The 14,564-nt window shown below is 43.0% G+C and overlaps 1 protein-coding gene across 1 annotated transcript in view; it reads right to left on the bottom strand.

Moving 5' to 3' along the window:
• The window catches only part of NDP1 (Tetratricopeptide repeat (TPR)-like superfamily protein), a 95,961-nt gene that overhangs the window by 48,974 nt on the left and 32,423 nt on the right, over positions 1-14,564 (bottom strand). The window contains exons 4-5 of the mRNA XM_087388425.1: positions 4,403-4,449; positions 4,057-4,192 (exon numbers count right to left, since the gene is read on the bottom strand). Of these exons, the coding sequence (XP_087244551.1) occupies positions 4,057-4,192; positions 4,403-4,449 (183 nt within the window). The remainder of the gene's footprint in view (positions 1-4,056; positions 4,193-4,402; positions 4,450-14,564) is intronic.

The raw sequence follows: 14,564 nt of genomic DNA on the forward strand, positions 1-14,564 counted from the left end.
TACATGTCAAGCAATTCTTGGTACGTCTTGCATGAACAAGATGCTCTTAATAATATGCATAGGTGCATCGTGCACCCTCATGAATCCACACAAGCTAGTCTAATTTTGTGATATTTGAAACCATAAGGACTTGCTTATGATCTGGCAGTCTCTATTGGGCAGTTTCAGCCCTCTTCACATAGACTTCGTATCGATAGCAGCAGAGCAGAGGGCCTACCAAGGGAGAGGCGCACATGCACATTATGTGACAAACAGGAGGTTGAGACGGAGGAGCACTTCATCTTCAGGTGTTCTATTTACTATGAGGACGTTTCTACTGCCTCTTCAGAGATAGCTTTGGGGTTTTGTCCCGATTCCTCTCCTATATCCAGACCAAAGATGCTTGGCGGCCTTCATTCATGAGGCAATCAGGCACCGCGAGAGGCAACTTCAATCACGGAGACAGGAGCAGACTTCTTCCTTGGCAGATCCATCTCAGAGCTCTATCATGGAGTTCTTCCTACCTAAATCACAAGGACCCTCACGATACGAGGCCTCAACATGATCGTGACCCAAAGCCAGTGACTTGACAGCTCAGACAGAGGGTTGACACGCAAATTACACTTGGGGATATCCCCTCTCTATTCAGAGTCGGAGCCCGGCCGACAGGGGTTACTATATCCCTTGTTAGGCGCAAAGCTATGACCAGGAGACGTCACAGGGCCACACCTGTGAGCAGCCGATAGCACTCTATCACCGATCCCGCCTCCATTGCCCCACCCACCCTGATGTCCTGATGATGATGATGATGATGATGATGATGAGATTGATATGTAGTTAGAATGGGTCGGTCAAAACCACCTCGGTAATATGTCTTTGCCCCGACAGCTCCATCTAGCTGTCCTTGCAGGGCTTCTTGTGCTCTAGGCTGATGCTGCTCTAGTCGCAGCTATCTGCCAGATTTTTGTGCAATTCTTGCTGCCCACATGGCAGCCTGAATGCTGTCCATATGGCAGCCCTGCCAGTACTATCAGTTTTGCCCCCAATGGCATCTCTGCTCCCTCTTGGTGCACCTCTCCAATGCTTCCTCATTTGGGGGCTCACTGATGGGGAGGTGACCTTTATAACTCCAACACCCCCTCTCACGAACAATCCTAGTGCTCCATTGGCTCCCATGGAGGAGCCCTCTGGAGAAGTCGGAGTTGTCCTTGTTCATTGGTCTTTCAACCCTAACCATGCAAGGGAACCACCCTGGTACGTAGGTACAATCCAGCCATTGCCGCAGGTCCATGGCACCACCATCTTTAGTCATGCACCCATCCGTGATCTTGAGCAATCCTAATACAACCATCATCCAGCAATCCCCCTCAGATTGGAGTCTTCCAAGCACTATGCTCCCAAGGTCTGTTTCAATCTATCTTCACTCTCGCAGTATCCACAGCCAAGTAACAAACCTGAGCAATGATACCCCAATGTTTGATCCACATAGATCTCCCAAGCCAAGTGTATCTCCAGAAAGCTTGTACCATGAGCTCCAGATGAGCTCTCAAGTAGGTAATCTTCTAATGACAGCACACTCCTTTCACCTATAGATGTCCCCGTCGCCACCACCAAGGCTTCAAATGGCTCATCACGTTCACCTCCTAGCAATTTGCAATCAAGCCTCAAAGAAGCACCAATTCTTCCCCCTTTGCCTTCCAAAAGGCTTTCACTTTCCAATGTCCCATCCCCCGAGAAACATAAAGCAAAGTTTCTCCCTAAAGCATGCTATTTAGGTCTTAATAAATACACAATGAATATACGTACCGGTTGATCCACCCACTTGTTTGCTTGCTCTTAATACAAGCCATGTACTTCATGAAGGTACTCACCACTCCCCTGTGTATTCTTTCGTGCTCCCTTCAGTGTCCGAGCTTCCATCTGACTCTAACTCCTAAGGTCCTTTTAAAGAGACTTCCCTTAGGCCAAAGATATTAGCTTTGCACTCAGAGCAATCTGAGCACTCTTTGCTGTCCTTCATCTCCACAAAGGTTGTTGGTTCCTCTCCAGACCACCTTTCAACATACATACTGGTACACCAAGATCTGCAAATTTTACCTCAGCACCACTCAAAGTTAAAGATCCACTGTGACTACCACATTTTCTGCCACTTTCAACTCCTAATTCCTGATTGGACTCCTTCCCCATCTTCTGGTCAACCTTCTTCTTTCTCCAATCTTTCGCAAAATGCCTTAGCTGGTCACAATAGTAGAAGCATTTCCTTTTCTTCGTGCTTCCTCTAGATGAAGAGTCCGCCCTTACTTGTGCCTTTACTCTTGTCTTGAACATTCAAGCCCTTCTCATCAGACGCATCATATTTCTTCTCCCAGGATTTCTCCTGCAAGAGCAGAGGCCCTAGCTCCTCAAACGTCATCTGCCTTGTCAATTGGCTCATGGCTTTGAGGAATTTGTTCTGATGGAATCCTTCATCCCTAGCGTAAGCAACACTCTAGCTGCATTTGTGGTAGGCTATGGCTTTAGCTCCACTCCTGTAGTGATTTCCCAAATCATCCGAATCTTCATCTTCCATAATGGCTAATTGGTTCCGTCAAGCTTACCTGTTTTCCCAGAGCTAGGGATCAATCTATTATGAAGAGGATGTGAAGGGCTTAGGAATTTGTTAACCAGCCTGAATCTGGATCTCCCACCTTCCCACAAGGACCTTGTCCTTCAGACGTAAAAGTCAGTTTCTACAAGCTGAACCGAGATCTCCTTTCTCAGGGTTCTCAACTTTGAGCTCCCAACACCTCTGAATCTCCCTTAGGGCTCTGATAGCAAGTTAGAAAACAGGGTGGAGGTTGCTTGATAAGCCAACGCTTTGCAATGGAAGCTTAACAACAAGATAGTGCCCAAGAATCACACAGTGCTATAGAGAGAGAGAGGTGTAGACAATAAACGAACAGTGCCCTACCACTAACCTATAGAGTAGTATAATATTTTTAATGATAACCATAATTTTTTCTTGGGGGGCAAAATTTTGCAAATTTTGTGAAATTCAGGCACCGCAAGAAATCTTGCATGAAAATATCATTGTTTTTTTGCTACAACTTGAAAAAATAGTGCACAATTTTTTATAAAAAAAGGCTTTTAAAGCCGCTTTATCGCCAAAAATAGCTTAAAACTGCACTAGACTACACCATATTAGGCATAAGTATATGGAAAATGGTATAAAACATCATGATATTTTGTCCAAAGATATATGGGTTGTTGCCTAAATGCTTGACAATCTTTCAAAGTATCATACAAAATACACAAAACATGTAATTAGGAAGGGAGGATTTGCACCACATTGCATGATGTTCAGCTGTATATGCTGGTTTAGTCTTTAGATCAGGAACTATCAGGCTGTCATATACATTGTATATGAAGAGGAAAAGTTCACGAGTTTTGGATGGCATATAGCATGTCAAATCTTTTACGGGATTCAACAGGTAAATAATGAATGTAATAAAAAGTGCTTGAGAGAGAATGACAGATGGCAAAATATTCAATTTTCAGATTCTCAGTCTTCCTCCACAAAGGCTCCAAACTTTCAAGTTTCACCATTGCTGGGTTCATTGCTTTCTCCATCCAAGGCCCTGTTTTCAATTCTGCTGGATTCATTGCTTTCTCTATCAGACCATTTTTCAAGTCAGCTCCTTCAAAATAGATTTCTGCGGAGAGCTTTCTGTTCTTTTTTTCAGCAATATGCACAGGCAAAATAGTACTTTACATTCCAAATGTCTTTCAAGTTTGCTCAGTTCTCTAATATGTAATGGACGGAGTTTTTCTCCCGTTAAAACTCATAAAACAAGAAACATGAGAGAGACTACATTATTCCTGGTTTTTGGAGCATCTGATCAATGACATGCAGACAACGCTTCCTGTGTTCCAAAAAACACACTTTTCAAACTTCATTATGTTGGATACTTTTATCTTGAAAGTGTATCAATCAATTCTGAGTAAAGCATGCTCACTCAAAATTCAATATTATCCAGAAAACCAGTATAGAGAAACATGTTGCACTTGCAAAGACCCTCCATTACCAATTGCTCTCACCAGCATTCGGAGGTGCACGTGCCAATTCAGCAAGTCTTTTTGAAGCAGCTGCTCGATACTTCAAATCCTCGCGAATTTCATGTGTCTCATGCACTAGTTCCATAAATCTGTCGGCATGCTCTAAAGCCGCATCGTCCTACAAACAAAGGTAATAAATTGGTCTTTTTTAATCTGGAATCACACAAAAGCTTCCTAAATCCTAATTCAGTTCTCCAACTGCAAGCACTGGAAAGAAACAACAGAAAAGAATTATATATAGCTGGTTATATTGAGAGCATGGGCAAGTATGAAATTTTGTGAATAGACAAATATGCATACCGCAGTCATCAAACTCCAGACAACTGACCTGGTGGGTTTGAAGGCACAATCCACTCAACGCCTCTAAAGCAGCCCCTGTACAGAATTCAATCAAACAATCATGAAATCAGCCACTCATTAAGACTCATGAGGATTAGTCTTAAATACAGTAACACAATCATAACTTACTAGCTAGCTGAAAGATGCATGTATGCATAGATTTACAGTACAGGATTGCATGATTGTACATGCTGCTGAGATAAATCATTCCAACTCTTTCGAGGAAATATTCACATATTTTAACATCATAGCAAAACCTCCTAAGACCACATGCAGAAATAGCTAGGTGTTATACACCCATATCTGTTACTTGCTTGAAATAGTTTCAGCTTTCCTTCTTTATCTTGGTTGTTTCTGCCTAGGGGCTTTTGAACATATAGCATTAGGAGAGCCTGCAAAACCCAGATCGAACACTCCATTTCAATCTCTCATTCCTTTTTCACATTGTGGAAAGAAAGTGTCATATACAGTAATAATCAGGCATTCTGTTGCTTGAGAATGTTCTGCGGCTTTTCGTGCACACTAGTTTATCCCCAGACATTGAGCATTTCAAACCAAAAGTTATAATCTAATGTACATTGATATCACATAAACACACCATTTAAAGATAGAAATCCAGCCAGTGTTCATCATTTATTCAGCCTGCCAGTGTGCAGACATTCAGCCAGATTCATATTGCAAGGCAACTACCTTTGTTCCCATTAAAACAACAAAAAACAATAGATTTATCTGCAAATCACTTGAGAATTCATATAAATTCTTATCATAGGGGTGTAGTATTCCTTCATTGGTCATCAAGTGTTTCCTGACTCTCTATGTTGGCTCCAAGCCCAACAGCAGCATTTGGATAGTCTTTCAAAACTGGTATTATTTTCTAATACTATACTGAAAGGATGATATCTCATATTTCAAGATTAAACATTCCCAGACCCTGCACAAACACCATTTTGGCAGCTATCAGAAGCTCTACAAACAGCATTTGGATACTCTTCCAAAAATGACGTTATTTTCAAAAACTATACTGGAACCACATGTACTGCACTAACACCATTTTGGCAGCCATCAGAAGCTCTACAAGAGTTTAATATCGTAGAAAGTGTCTCGTATGATACCACAAAATCTTGATCCAAATATTACAAATGCACTCTCCCCATAGGTCTCATCGAATAGGCCTAGTCTCATACAGAGTATAAATTGTGGGGAGATCTAAAAGGAAACTCTACAATCGAGGGAAAAGAATCAAAACGATGTATTAGATAGGAGAGCCAACAAAGCTGGCTCCCTATCTCTATGTTATTTGAGTGTAATGTCACCTCATGCCATACTCTATAAACAAGAAAAAGATGCCATGATTTTACACCTTGCGCTATTTCTGGCTGCCTAGTGCTACTTGAACACCATATAGTTGACATTTACTTCTGTATGGATGAAAGAACAACCCAAAAAAACAATGGAATAAATGTACTCAAAAACTATGCTGGGAAAGTGAATGAATGGTCCTCCCTAGATTTTTAATAGGTTTCTAGAGTGCTAATTAACTCTCAGGGACTAGGTCAATCATGCCATGACATAGTGTCATTGTTAGCAATTAGAGATTCTTAAGGGGCAACATAAGGTGGCATACTCCCATATACATCCATGATGGATAAAAGAAATGGACGCTACAGGGTGTGCCTGCAACTTTTACATCAAGACACAGTTCCTAAGGCTTGCAAAATCATCTTCATAGACCAATCTTCTTGAAAGCTACTCCATCGGAAATTGTGAAACAATTCAGGATTCTATTTAATCGACAAGGCCACCATAGCCTCTCAAAGAATAGCTGCAGCTAAACTTCAAGGCGTACATGCAGCGCATGTAGATCAAAGGCTCAAACAAGGATGTTCCAGTTGAGAAATTATTTGATTTCTTACCAAAAGCAACAGCTTCAGCAAGCAAAGGCATCACTTTAAATAATTTACACAAACAAAGTGCCTTGGCGATGGTTATTTTATCAGAAAGATTCTATTTTGGATACACCTTTGATTGGATAGGCACAATTATTAGCATAGGTAAGCTGTTTACCAGACAGAGCAGCCCTAAAAGAGCTGACCACATCCCTCCTGGAGGTATGTGTCTTGAAGCTTTGAAGGAGCCACTCCTAGAAAGGCAATACTACATCAATCTCAATCTAAAAAATATTCCCCAGATAGAAAGGACCTGCAAACATAGACTCTCTCTCACATCATTTTTCAAAGATACAAGAAATATACATGCAACACCTCTCAAGGATCAAGGGTAATTGACTGTGATAAGATGCAAGACATGCATTGGAATACCTCAAGATTGAGGAGGAGACCTTGGAGTCCACCAAAAATCAATGTCACTAGGAAGCAAAGGGACAAAGTTTGCTGCAGAAAAACAGAAAAATACTGCTCATCCCAGGTGGAGAATGGGTTATAAAAAGGCTGACATCTATGAACAGGACTTAGAAACATAAAATTCACAATGTCAGATGTCTTCTACATGCCAAAAAAAGGGTAAATGCATGATAAAAATACTGCAGAAAACAGCCCACATATGCTTTACAAAAAGCAAGGGGAGGAGCAAAGGCATGTCCTGCAACCACTGGTACGACCAGGAATGCAAAACAGCAAATAAAGCATGGAAAACAGCAAACAAAGAGAAAGAGGGAAAAGAAGAGGGAAAAGCTAGAGAGTACAAGCAATGGTAAGAAACAAGAAAAGAAATTTTCGCAAGAGCAAACACATTGAGAGCTTCCAGGAACTTAAACAAAACCCCAAGAACATTTTTCAAAAACTACATGGCAGCACTCAACAGGAAAGGAAAGCATCATGGGAAAACCTGATATAATTTGTCAAAGAACTCTATGAAAGGGAAGGAGAGGAGAAGATCAATCATGATTTCTCTACAAGATCAACAAGTGATGCCATAACAGAAAAGGATGTGGACAGAGGGCTGAAAAAGCTAGCAGACAGAAAGGCCCTAGACACACAAGGTTTAGTGGCTGAAATGCTGAAATGGAGTGGGGAAAAGACAAAGAAGATACTTTCCGAGATCATGAATAGGGCTTTAGAGGAGGGCTTCCCTCTAGAATGGCAACTAAGTAGGATTGTGCCAATCCACAAAGGAGGGCACAGCAAGATGGCAAAAAACTACAGAACTATCATGGTGAGAAAATTGATGGCCAAGTTATATGAAAGCATCCTTGAGCAAATAATTATCTAATGGGTGGAGGACAAGACTCAAAGAAGCTACATACAAACCCTACAAGAAGGTGCTGACTGAATTAGCGCAGCCACTAGTAGACGGTGATAGGACAAAACCTGTATCAAGTTTTTGAGCACTGTATATAGCTGTGGGTAGGCACATCGTTGTACACATCTAGGGTAGGTGTGGGCTTTTGGCATTTGTGGATTTTTCTTTCACAAGCATGATGGACTGATGTATAGTTTTTTGAGACAATAAAGTATGTTTTGCAGGGACTTCATGGGAAATGATGAAATGCAATGTGGTTGTGCCAGACTTCCAGAGCAAGGATGTCCAGTGTGTGGTCAAGTGAAATGTTTTTGGGGTCATGTAAAGTCAAGTCATGAAGGGTTTTTTTATATTTTCCTGAGTCAACATGGTCTTGCATGTTACGGGAATTTGATATGTTTTGGTGCCCATGTCAAGGGGCTTTTCATGTGGGTTTATGGGGGTGCATGCAAGCCTTAATGTGCATGCTAATGTGTGTGGGAATTGTGTGACCAAAGGTCCAAAATGTGCATTGAATGTGCTTTGGGGGGTATTTGCATTTTTTTGATGGGAGAGTGGTAAATTCCACGTGATGACGTGGCTGGAAAATATGGAAGGGAACGTGCACATGCAAGGTGGCTATGTGATCGAAAATTGGGATGCTCTGGCTGACGAGTGGAGCTACGTGAAGATGGCAGCTGGGAGCTGATCGGGTTGATGCTGGAAGGATCTACATTGCAGGGGGGGGGCTCCTTGAAGGGAAGGCTGGACGACCAGATGAGGAGGGGTCTCTACAGGAAAGCTGGAGAACCATGGCGACATGCGTGTTCCATGAGCAGGAAGCTATCATAGTGTGTGAACCTTGACGAAAGTCTGTGAGCTCCATGAACTGAGAGGCTGTGGCTCTTGCTGGAGGTGTTTATCAGAAGTGGTTTGGTAGATGACTGCTTTGTGGGAATCGTAAGGATCCGGACTGAGGAAAGGAATACTGTGGCTTGGTGAAAGCAGCTCGAAGATCCTGTACAAGGAGTCTGACGATGGCTGGAGTTTTTTTTTTGAAAGGGCGTCGCTACTTCACGGACAGTTTGTTTGGGGAGGGTGTGAGCTCCAAGTGCTTTGTGAGGGAAGAGAAGCTGTAGAGCTGGGTACCTTTACGTGAAGGAGATAGATGACGAAGGTGCTGCAGCGAGAACATGAGCTGATTGGTATTCAGGGCACACGATCATTTCGAGGCTGAGGGTAGAGACGCTTTTGACCAAGGAGTTTTGTGAGCTTGTGTGCGCTGAGAAGACCTTGACTGCAGGTTTATGCAATCAGCCTGCTCCCACTACAATGCCAAAAGTTGAATTCTTGAACAAGAAGTATCCACCTGCTTAATCTACCCCCAAGTGCGGGTTTGTTCAACAAATACTTTAGAGCTTGATGATCAGTGATGATAACAAACTTACTGCCCAAGAGATAGTGCCGGTATTTTGTCATGGCATAAACCATACCCAGGCCCTCGCGCTCAATGGTACTATAATTGCGTTTTGCACGGTTCAGTTGTCTACTGGCAAAGTACACGGGTAGGTCCAATTTGTGCTCCACATCTGGTTGGGCCAATATTGTGCCAATGGCCAGTCCACTTGCATCGACATGTACATGAAAAATGATATCCCGGCGCCTTCACTAAATGGTCCTTGAGATTTTTGAATGCCAGTTGCTGAGGTGTGGACCAGAGGAACGATTGTTCCTGGCAGAGGAGTTTTGTCAGTGCCATTGCTATGTCGGCATAGAACCGGATGAATCTGCAATAATAACCCACATGTCTCAAAAAGGACATAACTTCGCGAGGTGTGCGAGGAATGGGCAAGGTCAAAATCACCTCTACCTTAGCTGGGTCATACCCTCAACCGACACAATATGACCTAGGAGAACCCCTCGCAATGCTAGGAAAAAGCATTTGTCAAGATTCAAGCACAACCAGACTTCCCTGCACTCGTCAAAAACCCATCTCAACTTATTGATGTGACCAGTTTGTACAGCAGTGTCAAGGTGAGAGGCGTTCTTACCATTGAAAGCCAAAAATCATCCAAGAATACCTCAAGAAACCTTCCAATATTCTCTTGGAAGAGTTTGGTGACAAGACGTTGAAATGTTGCCGGGGCATTGCAGAGGCCAAAAGGCATCATCCTTCACGTATACACTCCCCATTGGGTGGCAAAGGTGGTCTTCAATTGATCTTGTTTCTCAGACCTGAACTTAATTGTACCCACTGTCTGTACCCGTCTAGGAAGGAGTACAGAGCATGACCAGCTATTGTCTCCAGCACCCTATCAGTGAAGGGAAGGGGAAACATATCTCGTCTTGTGGCGGGATTTAAATTCCGATAGTCCACGCACACCCGGAGCTTGCCCATCTCCCTTTTGGGCACAATTACAATTCCACCGACCCACTTAGAGTAGTCCACAGGATATATTAACCTGTCTTGTTTCATTTTTTGAATGTCAACTTGGACCGCCTTGCCATAGTTGGGATTCATGCGGTATGGCCCTTTGATCACTGGGTCTGCCTCCGTGTATAGGTCGGTGCGGTGCTCCATGAACTCAGCCAGAACTCCCTTTAAACCTTTGTAGGACCAAGTAAAGACATCCACATATTCCTTGAAAAAATCAGTTAAAGCACTCCCAAACCCAACTTGCTACCTTCAAATGTCGAAGGTCATCCTGAGTCCCGATCTTGAGGTACCGCCAATCCTGTGCCTAAGCCACTTGGGGTCGCTGGTTGCCCCTTTCCCAACGCTACATGTGCGGGAGTGTCTTCGAGGGGAAAGTCCCCACTCACGTCCCTCAACCAAGATGGAGGAAAGGATGCTGATGTGATCTCCGGAACTGGTTGATCTTCTTTGTACCTTTTTGAGCTTGCTTGAGCATCCCACGGTATGGTAAGCCTTCCACCTCATAAGTGGTTTCAGGAAGATCTTCTATCGTACTGAGATCTGCTTCAGAAAGGTACACGTCAAGCAAGGTAAGGTCCCTAACATCTTCTTCTTCAGGTACAAGGTGTGTCTGCCCGATGCTCTAGAATCTTTGACTCCAGTGTGTATGTGAAGTAGACTCCTCCTAGCTCTCCTTGCTCTTGGTTCTAGCTATGTCCAGCAGCATGCCTGAAAGTGCTCTATGTCCTTGGAGGAGGCAGTGCCCACACCATTAGTCTTTGGCCGACACTAGTCATGTTGTGATCATGCTCGACTTTTGTATCAGACTGATCCGAATAATCATCCACCCATCCAATACTCTCCAAGTCCTCTGCGTCACTATCACTGATCTCCATTGTACTATTAGTATCATGAGTCTGCTCATGCGCAATGGTTGTGGAATGGCCCCTCTGAGGGTTGGTCGTGTGTGAAGATTGGACCTAGCTTTTGAGGGTTGGTGCCACCCATGTCGTGTGTCAACCTTAGACCTAGCTCTCAAGGGTTGGTGCTGCCCATGTCGTGTGTCAACCTTGGACCTTCCTGCTCATTGACTCTGGTCCGGCTGGCAACCTCCCTGATAGTTGTGTAGACCATCCTCCGATACATGTGAGGATTGTTGTAGAGACCGAAGGGCATCATGTGATAGATGAGCTCACCTAGACCGGTGGTCAAGATTTATCAAGGCTTGCTGCTTCTTGGTCCCTCTGACTTGGAGGCTAGTCATCACGATCTGGAGAACTTATTTCCACCATGTTAACAGACAAGGAGCCCAAGGCGCCCATCCAATCTAAGATAACAACTTCATCCTCATCTAGTTTAGCATGATCCAACAAGTAGGTCAAGCTTTCAAAACCCTCCACGGCTTGTGCTTCCTCTCCTTCATCTTGGTCATCTGCAATGGGCCAGTCCCCAAGAGCCCAAAGCTCCTCTTCCATTCCAGCTTGCTCTTCAAAATCCTCTTCACCTAGTTCGATTGGTCAATGCCGTGCCTTTCCCATAACCATATCTATTTCCAGGGATGTGGATCCTAAGGGCAACCTAACTTTCACTGTGGATGAATCTTTGCTGACCGCAACCATGGTCGACAAGAAGTAAAGGATAAGTTTGTTCATCCTCAGTCATGTCCAAAACAACAAAGTTGGACAAGAATGTAGCACCACCAATCACACTTGACTGCCCCCATAGGCTTCACTCTGCATTGATTAGCCATGCGGACTTGGAAATAGACATCACTGTCAACTTCAAACCCAATTGTTGTAGCATGCCTTTGGACATGATGTTCACGGCTGCACCGCCATCCAAGAAGACATCTTTCAGCTCCAAGCCATTAATACCCACACTGAGCCTAAGACTTTGTTCACATGTTAGGGCAGCATAAGTCGAGCAATGATCGCCCTCTTGGGTCTCTAGTGTAGGCCGCCCTGAACAGGTCCTTTGTGTCGACTCCCTGGCATGCGGTTCAAGAATGCAATAGTCTGGTCCTTGATTTGTGTAACTGGCCTTTGATCACAAAGGGCAGTGTAACTATCTCTACTATCTCACAAAACTGAAAATACAGCCAACTTGAAAGATTGCCTTTGTCCACAAACAAAACTCAGAGCATAAAACTTCACTGCATAGCATCATGGAACCATTCAAGTTGGCCCCAACACTTGGCACCCCTTGCGGTATTTATTTAATTACTGGTTAGCTCAAAATACAAAGGGACTCCCTTCAAGAGCTCACCCGCAAGTGCAAACCAGTACAATGCCAACCCGTGGCTGTGCTAGTGACCAACTCCCAGTGCTATTCCTTTGGTTCCTTTCAGAAGTCATGCATAACACAAGTAGACCAATCTGACAGCATACCAAGCAATGCATTCACACATATCCAAGCCATTACTCGGCCCAAGGCTAGCCACTGCACCCCTAGGAAGAGAGTATCACAACCAGTGCCCCAATCCTCTCCTGGGCCAACGTGTAACAGGTAGAGATTAGATCCCAAAATCTACCCATTAGTAAACATACGGTATCTTCATGAATGCATTCAGAACTGAGAACATATCAACTCAAGATTGAGTGCAATAGAGATGGTCGATTGAAGTAAACAACTACATATTTCTGGTATTGCAAATGCTTCTGTAACAACAGCATATAAAGTAGGCATAGAACTAGGCAAAATAGAGTTCGAGCAACAACATCATATCCGCATTCGGAATACTACGTGACAGATCCATGAGTCGAACAACTAACTAACTACATATGGTAGTTGCTTGCTAGCTTGTAGATGCGCCTCATCAGCAGTTGCACAACTAACTCCCATTAAGGTTTTTCCATACATCCTATATCATTGTTAAAGATAAATAGTTCTTAAATGTGTTTGGGCTACACTCGCCCACACTAGCACACCCGGTGGAACAATCAGTTTTGTGCCACAAAATTATTGAGACTCGAACCCACTCATTTATCCGTCCAGTACAATGGTCCACTGAGACTGAACTAGTTGGAATTAATTCATGATACACATCATAATCTTCAAGCTGAACTCCCATAAACTGCTCTTCATCCTGGTCTTCTACTTGATCTTCAAACTGTTTTTGTTCATCCTGTACATGTTTCTTTGGATCAATAGTGGTCATATCCTCATCTTTATTTTGCACTACATTGGATATATCCTCCGAATTTTTATTAAACATCAATGTATCCAAGTTTCCACGAGTCAAATCATTAACCACTTTAAAAGCTTGAAGTATTTCTTCTAGTTATACAACTCCTCTTGAAAGTCTTTCTTCAGCTCGACCCGACCGCTACTTTAATTACTTGGCACTAGTGCTATATCTTCAGGTACCTGTACAGACAAAAGCTTAGAAAACATTTCTGCCGAATTAGTACCCTGAAGTGTTACTGAGGTCGCCTGGGACTGTTGCTAGAACTGCAATAGTTGTTGATGTAATTCTTGAATCTACTTCTCCTGTTCCTGAACCTTATCCTTCAAGATATTTGTTGTATATTCCTCAGAAGCAAAAGCTTCATAAGGCCTCTGAGCCAAAATAAACAGCCTCTCTTTTAAATTATCCCACACACCCTGAGATATAACTACCAACTCATTTTTAAGATTGTCCACAGCATCCGCTGCTACAAATACCCCATCCAACTCTGTCTCTTTTGAAATGTCTTTTAGTTGCTGCTCCAAATTCTGCAATGCCTCTAGTCTTGCTTGCAACCATAAGTTATTGGTTTGCAATTCTGTATTGCGTTTAGACACTTCCTCCAAAACAGTAAAAAACTAATCTTGCATCTCCTTTAGCCATTTAGTCACAATAGGAAGACATGCCTGCTGTTTTTCTATCTGTTGCATGAGCTTCTGTTGGTCACTTTCCTTCTGCTCTTTATACACCTGAAAAATTTTCTGTAACTGTGCCAAATCTTGTTTGATCTTTTGCATCTCAGTGCTTTCCTGAACCTGTTGCAACAATTTACGATTTTCTTCTTGCAGATCAAAAATATTAGTAGCAGCTTGACGCTGAGCTGCCTGCATCTGATTCCCAAAACTACGTACAATCTGCATGGTTGAATTGCTCAAATGAAATACCAGACACCGAATTCTTACTAACGAGCAATGTATCCATTGCATCCACACCCTCCACGCTCTGGTCTTGAGACATGGCTAGTGTTTTCTTTCAATCCATCATAGCTCCCTTTCTTACCAAAATCTTTGACTTCGTAACAGGTTGATCTTTATGTAGTAGCTTCTCCTTGCTCACAATAGGTGTATTCCATAAAGTTGAAGACAGTGATTTACCAGACACCATCTCTACTAATTGCTGATAAGTGTATCTGGCTTGCACCAAATCATCAATTGTATTATTGATAATCTCATCTGCATCACCAAATAACCGCTTGTCCTTCTCCTTGCAAGATAGAGTTTTTTCCTTTTTAGGAGTAACATGACTGAATAAGGTTGTGACATAAGAAGCGAT

Source organism: Dipteris shenzhenensis, chromosome 17, assembly GCF_047967505.1.
Source record: "Dipteris shenzhenensis isolate YYH24624 ecotype China chromosome 17, Dip_SZ_1.0, whole genome shotgun sequence".
Classification (NCBI taxonomy): Eukaryota; Viridiplantae; Streptophyta; class Polypodiopsida; order Gleicheniales; family Dipteridaceae; genus Dipteris; species Dipteris shenzhenensis.